General features: G+C 45.2%; 1 protein-coding gene across 1 annotated transcript in view; it reads left to right on the top strand.

The window, feature by feature from the left end:
• The window catches only part of LOC143925449 (putative olfactory receptor 2B3), a 46,345-nt gene extending 29,362 nt beyond the window's left edge, over nt 1-16,983 (top strand). Inside the window, exon 2 of the mRNA XM_077449985.1 lies at nt 15,140-16,983. Within this exon, the coding sequence (XP_077306111.1) occupies nt 15,142-16,077 (936 nt within the window). The 5' untranslated portion in view covers nt 15,140-15,141 and the 3' untranslated portion in view covers nt 16,078-16,983. The remainder of the gene's footprint in view (nt 1-15,139) is intronic.
• Nucleotides 16,984-17,258: the final 275 nt, after the last annotated feature.

The raw sequence follows: 17,258 nt of genomic DNA, 5'->3' as shown, positions 1-17,258 counted from the left end.
CCATATAGCTCTGGGATGCCCTTCTCTGAGAAATACTTCCTTCCTGGGACCTTCCATTGTGGTGTTCCAATGGCCACAAATTTTCGAAAGGCCTCCGAGTCCACCAGTTTATATGGCAGTAGTTGGCGGGCTATCAGTTCTGACAAGCCAGCCGTCAACCGTTGGGCAAGAGGGTTATCCGGCGTCATCATTTTTTTTACGCTCGAACATTAGGCCCACGGAAGCCTGCCTTTTTGCAGAAAAACGTGAGCTTGGCGTGATGGAAGGTGGAGTGGAGGACAATTGTGAGGAGAGGAGAAGGAGAAGGAGAAGTAGAAGACGAGGCTGGACGGTGAGAGCCTGGAGTGTGGCTTTGTGTGTTCCGTTGCTCCCACTGGGCTCGGTGATGGCTGCTCATGTGCCTTCTTAAGGCGGTCGTCCCTAGGTGAGTGTTGGGCTTACCGCAACTAATGCGTTGACTGCAAAGATTGCAGATGGCAACGCTATTGTCAGCAGTGGACAGGTTAAAAAAAGCCCACACTGCGGAGCCATGTGCCGGCGTCCTGGGAGCACCAGATGTGACCGTAGATGGTCGATGACTCGCTCCTGATACATTAGCAGTCTGCTTTGTCCCTCCTGTGCAATGTAAGTTATTCCAGCTTCTCCTCCCTATCTGCTGGTCCATATCTCCCTCTGAACTCCCCTCCTCTTCCTCTATTGTGGGCACCCACGTGACATCACTAGACACGTCATCATCGACGTCACCTTCCCCACCGCTATAAGTAGAGATTTCGGAGTAGGCAGCAACACCGGGGACCAACCTCCTCCTTGGGCTGATCTGGGTACTGTCGTCAGACTGCTGAGTGGCGGTTGTTGCTACCTCCTCTTCCTGATCCAATGCCAAGAGTGGCTGCGCATCAGAAATGTCTTGATATGGATCGGAAAATAATTCCTGTGACTCAAGCGGAAGGTATGTGGTGGTGGTGGTGGTGGTAGTGTCTTTGGGGGTGCACATAGCAGAGAGTGAAGAAGAGGGTGCAGATCGAGAGGGTGAGGAGGGTGCAGAAGAGTAAGGCTGAGTCAGCCACTCAACCAAGTCTGGTGCGTCCTTTAAAGTAATTGAACGCACCTTCTGCAACTTTCCCCTTTGGCTCAAGCCTGTTGCTCCTGCCCTACCCCTACCACCCCTGCGGAAGGGCCTGCCTCTTCCTCTGCCTGTCATTTTTTAAATGACCCTGTGACAAAACTCTCAGTCCCTATACTGATAAAGGACTGCTGCAGTATAGGGCAGCAGTCAGCAGTAGTGCACCTCAACCCTATACATTGTGGACCTATACCAGTCCTTAACGAATAGCAGACTGTACCTCACTCAACCCTATGTACTGTAGTACCCTATACCTTACCAGTCCTTATAAGGACCTTTGTGGAACTAGTAGGTTGTGAATGATTAGCAGACTGTACCTCAGTCCCTATACCAGGGATCCTCAAACTACGGCCCTCCAGCTGCAAAACTACACATCCCATGAGACATTGTGAAACTCTGACATCCACAGACATGACTAGGCATGATGGGAATTGTAGTTCCTGAACAACTGGAGGGCCATAGTTTGAAGACCCCTGCCCTATACTGATAAAGGACTACTGCAGCAGAAGGGCAGCAGTCAGCAGTAGTGCACCTCAACCCTATATATTGTGGACCTATACCAGTTCTTAAGAAATAGCAGACTGTACCTCACTCAACCCTTTGTACTGTAGTACCCTAGACCTTACCAGTCCTTATAAGCACCTTTGTTGAACTAGCAGGTTGTGAATGATTAGCAGAATGTACCTCAGTCCCTATACTCATAAAGGACTACTGCAGCAGAAGGGCAGCAGTCAGCAGCAGTGCACCTCAACCCTATATATTGTGGACCTATACCAGTCCTTAAGGAATAGCAGACTGTACCTCACTCAACCCTATGTACTGTAGTACCCTATACCTTACCAGTCCTTATAAGGACCTTTGTGGAACTAGTAGTTTGTGAATGATTAGCAGAGTGTACCTCAGTCCCTATACTCATAAAGCACTACTGCAGCAGAAGGGCAGCAGTCAAGTATAATATTCTTTCTATATTTGGAACAAAGAATATTATACGTGTACAAGCCTATTGCCATACCAGTCCTGAAAAGAACCATTGTGGACCTAAAGCCTCATACACACGATAGGACTTTGTACAAACTTTCCCTTGGATTTTTGTACAAAGGGCGTCGGCCCTGAACTTGTATTGCATACACACAGCAGGACTTTTTCAGCCAACTTTCACCAAATCACGTGGTTTTTCTGCTCTTTACTGCCACCTGTGGTCAACTTCTGTATTGTGGTCTGATCTTTTGCATTGGTTCTGAGCATGCCTGTTTTGTACAAAGTACAAAGTCCTATGGTTTTCTGTACACACGATCAGACTTTGCTCCATCGGAGTTTTGTTGCCAGAAAGTTTGTCCGTTCGCACAGCCAACAAAAGTCCGATGAAAACCAAAAAAGTTTGTCCGATGGAGCGTACACACAGTTGGATGTTGCTCCAAAACAGCAAATTTGAATGTTTGTTGTCAAAAAGTCTGATCGTGTGTATGGGCCTTAATAGTAACAGCTACTGATTAAACTGACTGTCCCTCACTGCCACACACAGCTTCCTGCCTGTCCCTATTTAAACTGACAAAACACAGGCTGCTGGAACAATAACTTGAATAGCACTCAAAACATTATCCTGTATAAAGGCCCATACACACAATCAGACTTTTTGACAACAAACATGCAAATTAGCTGTTTTGGAGCAACATCCGACCGTGTGTACGCTCCATCGGACAAACTTTTTTGGTTTTCATCAGACTTTTGTTGGCTGTTCGAACGGACAAACTTTCTGGCAACAAAAGTCCGATGGAGCAAAGTCTGATCGTGTGTACAGAAAACCATAGGACTTTTGTACAAAGTACAAACAGGCATGCTCAGAACCAATGCAAAAGATCAGACAACAATACAGAAGTTGACCAAAGGTGGCGGTAAAGAACAGAAAAACCACATGATTTGGTGAAAGTTGGCTGAAAAAGTCCTGCTGTGTGTATGCGATACAAGTTCAGGGCCGACGCCCTTTGTACAAAAATCCAAAGGAAAGTTTGTACAAAGTCCTATCATGTGTATGAGGCTTTACTTTACCATACCAGTCCTGAAAAGGACTTTTGTGGACCTAATAGTAACAGCTGATGATTAAACTGACTGTCCCTGCTGCACACAGCGTCCTGTCCCTCTCTCTACACTGACAAAAGACAGGCTGCTGCAACAATCACTAGCACAGCAGTGCCTCAAACCTATATCCTGAACTACACATAACACCTATACCAGTCCTGAAAAGAATTTTTGTGGACCAAATAGCTAGCGATTTGGGTCACTGCAGTCTCTCCCTGCTCCACACAGCAACCTCTCCCTATAGTGACATACGAAAGAATGTAAAATGGCCGCCGGATCAGGTCTATTTATAAGTTAGGGGGAATGTCCAAGTGTCCATGTGCTGTAATGTCTCAATTGGCTGTCCTGTACCCCATGATGGATGTGCCATCATAGGTCAAAGTTCTTTTACGCAGTAAACACGGAAGTCCGCCGGGCGAACGGCGGCAATAGTCTGCCGATCAGGCGGATGGCGAACAGCCGAAATTCGCCGCAAAATGGCCGCCGGGCGAACCGTTCAGCCATCCCTAGCAATAAATAGCAGCTAGACTTAAAATCAGTTTACTGTATCAGATCAGGCAGCAATTGTGATTGGTTGCCAGAGGTTACAGAATATCATTACTGCTTACTGACTGGTTGCTAGAGGTTACAGCACACATTACGGCTCACTGATTAGTTGCTAGAGGTTACAGCAAATTATTTCTGCTTAATTGGTTGCTAGAGATTACTGTACAGTATTACTGCTCACTGACTGGTTTCTAGAGGTTACAGTACATCATCTCCTCACTGCAGGGGGGCATGAGCTACATATGAATGCCGCCTTTATTTACATATCAATACCGCCGACCACATCTATTTACTTATTAATGCCGGTATTTACATGTAAACACAGGGTCTGCAGGTGTGTGTCATCTGTACACAACAATAGGGCAGAGCTGGGCAGCATTAGTAGCAGCACTTCACACTGAGATATTGGGACACAGCACAGGACTAATACTTCAAAGGACAAGGGAATTTATACTGGGATAGTTGTCAAATATGAGGCAGCTGCTTTGGGCCCCACAAAAATGACAGGGCCCAGGGCAGCTGCCCCTTTTGCCCTGCCTTAAAGACGGCCTTGCAGCCGTGTGATCAAAACGTCCTTCTTGACATTGCCCCCGCCAAGGGGCAGCCTCCGGATGCCTAATTGAGCCATCTTAGTTGGGTGCGCTTTCTCCAAGGCTAGGATCAGTCTTTCAGTGTGAATTTTGGATTCTGGCTCCCATGAATTATCTTCCGGGCCGTACACTTTCCACTTCACCAGGTACTGAACCTGACACATGGAAAACCGGGTGAATCCGAAATTACTCTGGCAACTGTAGTTCATAAGTCACACTGTTGACCTTTTTCTTCACAGGAAAGGGACCCACGAACTTAGGGCCCAACTTCCTGGAAGGATATGCCAGCTTTAGGTTCAGAGTTGATCACCAAACTTGATCTCCAGGCTCCAGGTTAAGCTCCTCTTCTTATCAAAGATTTCTTTATAGTATTCCTGGGTCCTGGACATTGTTTCCTGGAGAAGTTTGTTGTTGGCACTGAAAAAGGCTAAAGTCTCTTGAGCTTCGGGAGGTTGTTTGACAGGAACAAGGGATGAAATCCATAGTTTGCAAAGAATGGAGTTTCCTTGGTGGCAAAGTAGACAGAGTTATTGTATGCAAACTCAGGGAGAGGTAGGAGAGGAACCCAATCATCCTGGGAGAAAGAAGAAAAACATTGCAAGTACTGTTTCAGCGTTTGGTTCATCCTCTCTGTCTGGCCATTAGTCTGCGGATGGTAGGCTGAAAATAAAGGAGAGGTTAATCTTCAGGGAACCACATAACACCCTCCAGAATTTTGAGGTAAACTGCACCCCTCTATCAGAAACAATGTCTCCAGGGATTCCATGGAGCCTCACAATCTCTCTGATGAAGACCTTGGCCGCTTCGCCATCTTAGAAAGTCTGTCCACAACCACAAAGTTGGTAGAGTGGTTTTCAGAAGGAGGCAGCTGGACAATAAAATCCATGGAGGTCATCCTCCAAGGTCTTTCAGGAACGGGCAGAGGCTTCAGCAGACCCCAGGCTTTGGATCTGCTGCCCTTATTCTTAGTGCAGACAGTGCAAGACTCCATGTAACTCCTTCAGTCCTTCGTTAACTGTGGCCACCAAAACATACGCTGGAGCAGTTCAGATGTCTTGTGCACCCCAAAATGGGCGGATAACTTATTGTCATGGCAGGCACTGAGAACAGCAACTCGTACCTCCTGGGGTACAAAAATTTTACCATGATGCCACATCAGATCATCCCTTGCTTGCAGCGTGACATCAGGTGGAGGAGAGGCACAAATAGAAGCTTGTTTGATCTGGGCCAACAAGTCCTCCTGAAGCAAAAGGAAGTTTCCTGGGGACAGGATGGTGTCTGGGGATGAAGAGGCTTTGGACTCGCTGAACATTCTCGAAAGGGCATCTGGCTTGGTGTTTTTTGACCCCGATCTGTAGGTAATGTGGAAAGAAAATTGAGTAAAGAAGAGTGCCCACCTGGCCTGACGTGGTTTCAATCTCTTCGCAACTTTCAGATACTCAAAATTCTTGTGGCCATTGTAGATAAGGATTGGATGTGCTGCTCCTTCCAGAAGGTACTGCCAGTCTTCAAATGCCGACTTGATGGCCAATAGTTCCTGGTCTCCCACATCGTAAGTTCCTCTCAGCTTCAGATAATTTACGGGAAAAGAACACAACTGGGTGTAGGAGAGCCTTGGATCCTTGTCTCTGAGAAAGTACTGCCCCTACTGCAATCTCTAAAATGTCTACCTCTAGCATGTAAGGTAACGTCTGGTCAGGATGCTTCAGGACCGATACAAAGGTAAACAGGTTCTTGAGGGTTACACAGACTTTCTGGGCTTCAGATGACCAACGGAAACGACTGCCTTGCTTCGTGAGTTCCGTGATGGGAGAGATGATAGTGGAAAATCCTTTAATAAATTTCCGATAAAAGTTTGCAAAACCCCCACGAAATGCTGAACGCCCTTTTTATCCGTAGGGGCAGGCCAGTCCAAAATAGCAAAATTTCTGAGAGTCCATCTGGATAACCTCCACAGAGATGCTCTGCTGCTCGAACACACATTTTTCGGGTTTAGCGTATAAGCCATGGCATCGCAGCCTTGCTAACACTTTTTTAAACGTGTTCACGGTGCTTGGGCAGAGAAGGGGAGAAAAGCAGGATATCGTCTAGGTAAACGATAAAGAACAGATCAAGGTAGTCTCTGAAAATATTGTTCACAATGTGCTGGAATGTGGCAGGAGCATTACACAGTCCAAAGGGCATGACTAGGTACTCAAAATGCCCGAACCGGGTTTGAAAGGCAGTCTTCCACTCGTTGCCACTCCGGATGTGGACTAAATTGTAGGCCCCGTGAAGATCCAGTTTGGTGAATATTGCTGCCATCCCCAATCTTTGGAACAGTTCGGGTACCAAGGGGAGAGGATACCGATTTTTGATCATAATTTTGTTCAGCACCTAGATAATCTATGCAAGGGTGTAGCGAGTGGTCCTTCTTCTCTACGAAAAAGAGTCCTGCTCCTGCAGAGGAGGTAGAAGGCCGGATGAATCCCTTCTCTAGGTTTTCATCAATATAAGTCCTTAGGGTCCCTAATTCCAGCTCCGTTAAGGGGAAGATTCTCCCAAAAGGAATTTTGGCTCCAGGGAGGAGCTCGCTCGGGCAGTCGTATGGCATGTGGGGAGGAAGAGTGTCTGCACCTCTCTTGTTGAAAACATCCAGAAAACTGTGATAGGCTTCGGGAACAGATTGACGGATCTCCTTGTCTGTTTCCAAACATAATAAAGATGAGGGATCTTCAGCAGTCTTTAACTGGCAGTGTTGGTTACAGTAGGGAGAAGGGAAGCTAATTCTCCCAGTAGACCAGTCAATCTGTGGGTTATGGGCCCTCAGCCAGGGCATGCCAAGGATGATGGGAAATAAAGGGGATTCAATAATGTCCAAGCACAACAGTTCCTGATGGTTCTTGGAGATGGTGGTTAAAAGAGGCATTGTTTCCTGGGGGACTGGCCCAGATTTAAGAGCAGAACCATTGGCCAAATGAACTGAAAATCCTCTCGCTCTGGGCCACAAAGGAACATGGTGTCTAGTGACAAAAGTCAAGTCCATAAAACCACTGCAGGCTCCAGAGTCAATAATTGCGGTGACCTGGATATTCCCTCCTGGGAGCTGAAAGAGAGCGAAGCCAGGTTGGAAGCATTGTTAGACAAAGCGGAAACGGGAACGGAGGATGTGGCGAGGCACTTACGGAGCTTGGCGGGACAGGTCCTCAAACAGTGCCCAGGTTCTCCACAGTAGAGGCAAAGGTTGTTAGTTCGTCTGCGTTGCCATTCTTCTGGTGTAAGAGAAGGATGCAGAAGGCCTAGATGCATAGGCTCTGAGGAGTCTGGAGTAGAGGTCACTGGAGCAGGAGAGGCTGACTGAGGGATTGGGTACACGAGGGAGCATCCAGACTGGGCGAGAAGGACTGGCAGAATGTTCAGATCTTAGCTCCCTTAGTCGCCTATCTATCTGGATGGATAGGTTAATGAGGTCATCTAAAGTCTCTGGAATACCCACTCGGGCCAGTTCATCCTTCAGGGATTCTGAAAGACCCATGAGAAACTGGTAACGCAGGGCGGCATTGTTCCAGTTGGTATCGTAACTCCAACACCTGAATTTGGACACATACTCCTCCACTGGTCTGCAGCTCTGCTGTAAGGAGTGAAGAGCCGCTTCCGCAGTGGCTGTCAGTTGCGGGTCTTCATAGAGCTGAGACACAGCTTGAAAAAGAAAAAAAGAGTTCAGATCATTAAGAGACGCATGCTTTTGCTCCAGATGGCAATGGGCCCATGACTGTGGTTCTCCCAGCAACAAAGAGATGACAAATCCCACTTTAGTAGATTCAAGTGAAAAAGTCCGGGGCTGCAGAGCAAAGAAAAGTTCACAAGCATTGCGGAAAGTCCTGAATTTACTTCGGTCCCCTGGGAACCTCTCGGGTGTGGGGACCCTTGGCTCGAGTGGCAGCATTACTACTGAGGGGGCAGAAGAAGTTCCAGATGAAGATGGTGAAGGTGCAGACAGGGCCTGAACTCGTTCCTCCAGCCGGTTGTAACCTTCTTGCAGGTTTTTCACAGCTTGGATAAGTCCGGCAAGATCGTGGCAAAATTCACCCATTGGAGAGGCTCCCTGCATGGGCTCAGACATGGCTGTCCGGTACTGTCACCTACCTGATGATTGAGCCACGGATGCAGAGAGCATTCCTCTGGCTCAAGAACTCCTGATAAAGTAGACAGATGTTCAGGAGCACAGAAGGGGCACAAGTGCCTGGCAGGTCACAGATGCAAGGGCTGGACCAGACTCCAAGAAGCAGAAAGAGAACCAGATGTGGGCTGGAACTGGGACCAGCGGTGAGCAGGAGCAGCAGGAACACTCACACCGGATCAGAGAGGAAGGTGTCTTGTAGATCAGGACACTAGCGGATCTTCAAGCAGGCCGGGTTGGACACTGGCAGGCAGGAACAGTACCAAGGCGGCAGGCAAGGCGTAGTCGTAGTTAAGCCGGGTCAAACACAGGCGGGCAGGATCGGTACCAAAGCAGCAGGCAGAAGAATAGTCAAGACAAACCGGGGTCGGTGGCAGGCAGCAAACAGAGAGTAGTCAGAGGCAAGCCGGTTAACAGGTATCAGGAAACGGACAAAGTAATAGCAGGGGGGTCTCTCAGGAATGCTGTAGACCGGACAGTAGGGAGGCAAGGTGGCAGGTTCCTTTAAATAGCCCCTTTGGAGCCAAGATCCGTCATATTGCGCGTCCGCACACATACTCGTGCGCGTTCGTGCGCTCACATTAACATTACCGCACACCCGCGTGCACCCATTAGTGCCCTCACGCACCCGCGTGCTCCCAACATCGTTAGCGTGCACCCGCGTGCGCCCGTATGTGACCTCGTGCACCATTGTGCGCTGGTTGGCTCTTCTGCTGGGGATTCTGCGGGTAAGACTTCCGGGAACAGCCGGGTGATCAGAACATCCTTCTTGACAGAAACCCTCTGCATTGGACTGGATTGCCCAGAAATCATTGGGAAAGCGGAGCGGAACCAGACATACCTCTTATAGAGGTAATACTCCAGGCAGGTGCCTGCACAGAGACTAGCACAGTATCAGGGATGGCCTGCAACACAGGTTGTACCAGAACAGCCACAGTAGAAGATCCCATGTGAGCATGAAAAATGTGTCCCAAAACGTATGGAAAGTCCGTCTCCAAGCAGAGGTGGTTGGTGTCAAATTTCAATCAGTAGGTAGGAGAAAAAAAAAGGAACAGGGCCACATAGTGTAATTCCGTATGACTTTAGAAGCCCTCTCAGAATCCTTGATGTTCCAGTTTCAGAGGTGCTGTCAAAGCTGTCACAGCACCTCTGAAACTAGAGCATCAAGGATTCTGAGAGGGCTTCTAAAGTCATATGGAATTATACTATGTGGCCCTGTTTCTCTATTTACATAGTTAGTCAGGTTGAAAAAAGACACAAATCCATCCAGTTCAACCACAAAAAAAAAAAAAAAAATAATAATAATAATAATAATAATAATAATAATAATAATAATAATATCATACAATCCCATATACCCAATTCTATACCCACAGTTGATCCAGAGAAAGGCAAAAAAAAAAACAGCAGAGCATGATCCAATTTGCTAAAGCAGGGGAAAACATTCCTTCCTGATCCCCGAGAGGCAATCAGATTTTCCCCGCATCAACTTTACCTATAAATGTTAGTACCCGGTTATATTATGTACACTTAGGACAGTGATGGCGAACCTTGGCACCCCAGATGTTTTGGAACTACATTTCCCATGATGCTCCATTACACTGCAGAGTGGATGAGCATCATGGGAAATGTAGTTCCAAAACATCTGGGGTGCCAAGGTTCTCCATCACTGACTTAGGAAATACTGATTGAAATTTGACACCAACCACCTCTGCATGGAGACGGACCTTCCATAAGTTTTGGAATGCATTTTCCAAAGGTTATATCTCAGCTGTCGGCAGGGCCGTCTTTACCGCAGGGCAAAAGGGGCAGCTGCCCAGGGCCCAGTTATTGCTGGGGGCCCAAAGCAGTTGCCCCTAGAGACCGCGCTGCCCATACTCCCTAACTGTCAGAATGTTCCCAAAAGGCCACGGTTGGGACAGCACATCGCGGATCACTGTACTGGGGATTGCTGTCCACAGTCCGCACAGACTGGAATCTCCGCCCCCTGTACGACCCCCTTCCTCGCTCCCCGCTGCTTTGCGGGCACTCTCCTGAACGAAGGGACATCCCTAAGATGGAGCCTCCTGTTGGATGTAGGACGTGGGGGGTCGGGATGTGCTTAACCTATGAGATCATGCCCTCCGCAGTGTGCTCTCCTCACCCCTGTACTGTCCCCTCTCTTTCTAACTGTCAGAATGCTCCCAAAAATCAAAGGCACGGTAGTGGTGTGATAGCGCATGGGGAAGATAAGTCGAGTCCCGAGCTAGTGTGTCCGGACCATGGAGGTAAACTCATCTGCAGGAAACTCTATGCCAAGTTACTGCAGCTTATCATAGTAGTGCTGCATGTTTGCTAACAAATGGGAAGATGGCATCTTTTTCATATACAGTGGTGTGAAAAAGTGTTTGCCCCCTTCCTCATTTCCTGTTCCTTTGCATGTTTGTCACACTTAAGTGTTTCGGAACATCAAACTAATTTAAACAATAGTCAAGGACAACACAAGTAAACACAAAATGCAATTTGTAAATGAAGGTGTTTATTATTAAAGGTGAAAAAAAATCCAAACCATCATGGGCATGTGTGAAAAAGTGATTGCCCCCCCCCCTGTTAAAACATACTATAACTGTGGTTGTCCACACCTGAGTTCAATTTCTCTAGCCACACCCAGGCCTGATTATTGCCACACCTGTTCACAATCAAGGCATCACTTAAATAGGAGCTGCTTGACACAGTAAGGTCCACCAGAAGATCCTTAAAAGCTACACATCATGCCGAGACCCAAAGAAATTCAGGAGCAATTGAGAAAGAAAGTAATTGAGATCTATCAGTCTGGAAAGGGTTATAAAGCCATTTCCAAAGCTTTGGGAATCCAGCGAACCACAGTGAGAGCCATTATCCACAAATGGCGAAGACATGGAACAGTGGTGAACCTTCCCAGGAGTGGCCGGCCGCCCAAAATTACCCCAAGAGCGCAGCGACGTCTTATCCAAGAGGTCACAAAAGACCCCACAACAACGTCCAAGGAACTGCAGGCCTCACTTGCCTCAGTTAAGGTCAGCGTTCATGCCTCCACCATCAGGAAAAGACTGGGCAAAAATGGCCTGCATGGCAGAGTTCCAAGGAGAAAACCACTGCTGAGCAAAAAGAACATCAAAGCTCGTCTCAATTTCTCCACAACACATCTTGATGATCCCCAAGACTTTTGGGACAACATTCTGTGGACCGATGAGACAAAAGTGGAACTCTTTGGAAGGTGTGTGTCCAAGTATATCTGGCGTAGAAGGAACACTGTAAAACATGGTGGTGGTAGTGTGATGGTCTGGGGCTGTTTTGCTGCTTCAGGACCTGGAAGACTTGCCGTGATAAAAGGAACTATGAATTCTGCTGTCTACCAAGAGATCCTGAAGGAGAATGTCCGACCATCTGTTCGTGTACTCAAGCTGAAACTAACTTGGGTTCTGCAGCAGGACAATGATCCTAAACACACCAGCAAGTCCACCACCGAATGGCTGAAGAAAAACAAAATGAAGACTTTGGAGTGGCCTAGCCAAAGTCCTGACCTGAATCCTATTGAGATGTTGTGCTATGACCTTAAAAAGGCCGTTCATGCTCGAAAACCCTCTAATGTAACTGAATTAGGACAATTCTGCAAAGATGAGTGGGCCAAAATTCCTCCAGGACGCTGTAAAAGCCTCATTGCACGTTATCGCAAACGCTTGGTTGCAGTTGTTGCTGCTAAGGGTGGCCCAACAAGTTATTAGGTTTAGGGGGCAATCACTTTTTCACACAGGGCCATGATGGTTTGGATTTTTTTTCACCTTTAATAATAAACACCTTCATTTACAAATTGCATTTTGTGTTTACTTGTGTTGTCCTTGACTATTGTTTAAATTGGTTTGATGTTCTGAAACACTTAAGTGTGACAAACATGCAAAGGAACAGGAAATGAGGAAGGGGGCAAACACTTTTCCACACCACTGTAGCCCCTCATCTAGCAACCAATGTGTGAGCAGTATTAATGTGCAGCAACCAATTAGTGAGCTTGGACCAGTTTTTGGGATGTTGGGATGTAGAGTGAAATTGCATGGGGGGGCCCCCCCCAAGAAAATGTTTGCCCAGGGTCCAATCAATAATAAAGATGGCCCTGGCTGTCGGTTGACATCATTAGCTTGGTTGACTCATAGAGTTTGAATCATCTTGTAAGCCTGCATCTATTTCAGTGGTGGTGCTGTCACATTGGTGGTTTCAAGTTCCATCTTTCTTGTCAACATGGTGGATTAATGATCTTCAAGGCTCTGATTAAACACTGGGGACTCTATAATATTGCCTATGGACTTTCTATATAAGTTTTGGATTTATTTTTGGAATTATTCACATGGCACTATTTATATGCGATAATTGGTGTGATATACAGTTTATGTTATAAGTTTTGCCACTATTCACTTGTTAACAGGCGTGACATATATTTTATGTCATAAGTCTTGTCAATACTCACTTGGTGTCAGGATCTGGAGTCAGGCTCAGAGACCAGTAGCTATAGCAGCAGAGCAGATATTCACACAGGTCACCCTGGCTGATGGCACGGGTTCACCTGAGGTGCGGGGTCTAAGCACTAACCGGTATTCACCAGAGCTCCCAAAGGTGCAGATGGGCTTGGCTGCATGTTAGTGCCAGGTCGCGGTCCTCAGGATAGCCCCACCAGGAGGTGAGCAAGCCGGGGGTCTGGTAGCAGATATAGCAGGTAGAGATCAAGCAGAAGCGTAGTTGAGAAACAAGCCAAAAGTCGGTAACCAATAGTTGCAGGTTAGGATTCAGCAGAAGCGTAGTCCAGGAGCAAGCCAAATGTCGGTAACGAAAGGTAGCAAGGATACGGTCGGCAGCAGGAGCGATAGAAGCAAGATATTGGCTGGTAAAGGCACAATATTCTGGCAACCAGGAAGTGCAGAGACATGGCTTAAATCAGGAAGTTCATGGGAGGAGCAAAGGGTTCAAGGTTCAAGGCAAACAAGATTCAAGACAAGATCACTAAAGGGATTGTCCAAGGAGCTGTCCAAGGAGCTGTCCAAGGAGCTGTCCAGCATTCTAGGTGGCTCAGCAAGCAGAGTCACTGCCAGACACACCAGAGGTCCCAGGTTCAAACCCAGGTCCTAACACTTGGAATCATTGTATACAGAATTTATGGCATTAGTTTGGCTAATTGATTCAAACACTTTAGTTCTACACTTTATGCACCAGATGTGGTGGACCTCCTATCAGTAGCGAGGTCGTTATCACCTGCAGATATAACCCGCTGCGGGGTCTCCAAGATGCCTGAACTTTCCTAGCGTTCTTCTCCATCCTTACGCCGTTTTTCAGTCCAATTTTTGTGGGGACACTCCTTCTGATGGATAACCAATGCACTCTCTTGGACCGGAACAGGCATATAGAAGTATAAAATGGTGCTCCAATCGTGTATTATCCTTAAACACTATGGGGTTTATTCATAAAAAAGGTTCAGGATGCAAATACAAAAAGTTATAAAAAGATTTTTCCAGCAACTAAAATATAAAATGAACACTCGTGCTTCTGCGGTCACATAAAGTGTGGTGACGTGTTTCGTCACACATGATGTTCTCAAAGGGCACCCTGGATCCCACTCAGCCCACTGATATGCAGCAGTTTTGTTGCACACTGGACATTGTTCGATTTCAAATTCAAATATTCTCTTCACCAGGTGCTGGCAGTGAGGAGGAGGAAATGAGCCTTGTTTTTCCAGCCACTTGCCTCTGTTCCCAGTCCAGAGACTCCTCTAGCCAGTCACCTCTTGACTGGGCCCTGGGATCCTAGCAGCCCCCGGGCACGGCCAGGGAGAGAGGACATGTCAATTGAACAAACAAAACAGTGCTTCCTGCAGTAGCTGGTTCTTCCATAGAAGCTCCATGCTTTTGGGCTCCTGACACATGTCCAGACTAACAGTGGAGGACCATATAACTGACTGCAGATCACAGTTTTTACTTGTTTTTAATTATTTTTTGAACAGAGCACTACATTTACAAACAATTTATTTTAGTTGTATGCTATATAAATTGTGTTTCACTGCATTTAGTACTATTTTAAGGTTTTTGGTGCTGTGCCTGTTTTATGTTTCAAATTTTTTTATGATCTTTTAGAATAGCAGTTGATAGATTGTTCAAGTATAACAAGTTATAACAAGGTTAGAACAGCATTTATACAGTACATATATCTAGGTTTATGTTAAACATCGAATGTGTGAATTTACACTGAGCCTTGTTCATTAAAAAAAAGTGTTTAAGAAGACTGTTCTCTGTAAAAACAGTAATTTTCCTACTTTGTTGTTCAGAGCGACAATCACCAGTTCCCCATAGAATAGCTTAGTATTGTTTTCCTTCACTGTGGTGCCTATAGCAACCAGTTAGTATTTTTCTTTCTCTCACTGTTTTTCCTATAGTAATCAAAAAGCATTCTTCTTTGACAAAGATCTCTATTATATTTGATTCATGAATTATTGTTTGCTGCCAGTCTGTTCTTGTTCTTTTATATCAAGGGTACTAACTATTTGCTACTCTTTAAAAAAACAGAAACAAAAAAAATTAATAGAGATACATATTAGGATATCATTTTTTAGATTTTCATTAAAAATGTATTTCTCCATTATGTTTTGAGGAATGGTTTCAAGAAATGACACCGCGGTTGCAGAATTTATTCTTCTTGGACTGTCTAGTAATTCAGAAACTCAAGTTATTCTTTTTTGTATCATTATGGTTGGGTATTTGATCATTTTGAATGGAAACATTCTAATCATTATTCTAATCTTAACAGACATCAATCTCCATACACCTATGTATTTCTTTCTTTCAAACCTTTCTTTTTTGGATCTTTGTTTTTCAACTTCAATCATTCCAAGGATGCTGAGAGATTTGGTGTCAGTAAAGAAGACAATCTCTTATGCAGAATGTGCAACACAGCTGTACATATCTCTCTCCTTAGGGCAAACTGAGTGCATTCTGCTGTCCATAATGGCATATGATCGTTATGTAGCTATATGTTTTCCATTACACTACACTACCATCATGAGTAAGATTATCTGTGTCAGAATAGCTGCTATCACATGGATGTGTGGATTCCTTTTTCCTATTTCACAAGTGGCTTTTACTCTCAATGTAAATCTTTGTGGAAAAAATGAAATAAATCATTTTCTGTGTGAAGTACCAGAAATCTTATCTATGGCTTGTGAAAATACTATCTTCATTGAATGCATTACTTTTGCAGTCGGTGTGATTATTCTTATGATACCTGTCACATTTATTGTAGTGTCATATATAAAAATTATCTCAAGTATCCTTAAAATTGCATCATCAGCTGGACGGAGAAAAGCTTTTTCTACATGTGGATCTCATATGATAGTTGTAACAATATTTTATGGTTCAGCAACAGCTGCCTACATGAAACCTAGATCAAGTTCAACACCAGAAATAGACAAAGTGATTGCCATCTTTTATGTCATAGTAACACCAATGTTAAACCCTATCATTTATACTCTTAGAAATAATGACATTAAATCTGCATTTCTAAAATTCAGACGTAGATATTATTTCTGCTGATAATATAAAAAGTATCTATAGCAGCCTTCCTCAACCTTTTCAACACAGAGGAACCCTTGAAATAGTTCTCTAGTCTCGGGGGACCCCTTCTAAAAATGTTAAATCTACAACTAATGATACATTTGTGTGGTGGTCCTTACACTTGTGGTCATTGGGAAGAATTATCTCCTTACAGATAGCTAAAAAGATCAATGGTGGCAGTGGGAACTAATCTGAGAGACAGAAATTGCCCAATGCTGAAGGAACCCCTAGCAACCTCTGGAGGAACCCTAGGGTTCCACGGAACCCTGGTTGAGAATCACAGATCTATAGTTTTAAGATGATTGTTGTCTCATTCTGCATATTTCATCAAGATTAAGCAGAAATTGTTATGCTGATGAGTATCTACTAGCTTATGCCAGGACATAAATGAGTAGATTTTTAAACAACTTTGATAGAGACTCTGAAACATACAAGGTCTTCTGCACCTTGCTGTAGCATTTGTCACAACTTTCATAGTCATTGCCTGCCATGTAAAAAAAAAAAAAATAGAGATAGTAGAAACTTCTATAATTCCCTCAATAGGCAAAGCTTGAAGCTAAGGTTCAAATATGTAAGAACAAACTACAGTCTTTGTGGAATGACCCTTTTTTCTCTTAGAAATATGAACTGCAAATTCACACAAACCGTTTGTTTCATTTTGGATATAGAAGATAAGGCTAATGCCACGTACACACGATTGGACATTCCGACAACAAACATGGGTTTGGGCTCAAACTTGTCTTGCATACACACGGTCACACAATGTTGTCAGAAATTCCGAACGTCAAGAGCATGGTGACGTACGACGAGCTGAGAAACTTGAAGTTCAATAGCCGGTGCGGCTCTTCTGCTTGATTCCGAGCATGCGTAGAACTTGCGTTGGAATTGTGTACACACAAACTGAATTTCCAACAAAGGATTTTGTTGATGGAAAATTTGAGATCCAGATCTCAAATTTTGTGTGTTGGAAATTCGGATGGAAAATGTCCGAAGGAGCCTACACATGGTCAGAATTTACATCAAAAAGCTCCCATCAAACATTTTCCGTAGAAAAATCCGACCGTGTGTACGCAGCATAAGAGTGTCTTTCAGTTTTTCATTGGCCATACTACATACACATATATATGATATCTATTTAAAAAGAAGACTTTTTCAATAAT

Source organism: Lithobates pipiens, unplaced genomic scaffold, assembly GCF_037356315.1.
Source record: "Lithobates pipiens isolate NorthernLeopardFrog02 unplaced genomic scaffold, aLitPip1_a1.2 Scaffold_22, whole genome shotgun sequence".
Taxonomy (NCBI): Eukaryota; Metazoa; Chordata; class Amphibia; order Anura; family Ranidae; genus Lithobates; species Lithobates pipiens.
This window is presented reverse-complemented; position numbering and strand designations above follow the sequence as displayed.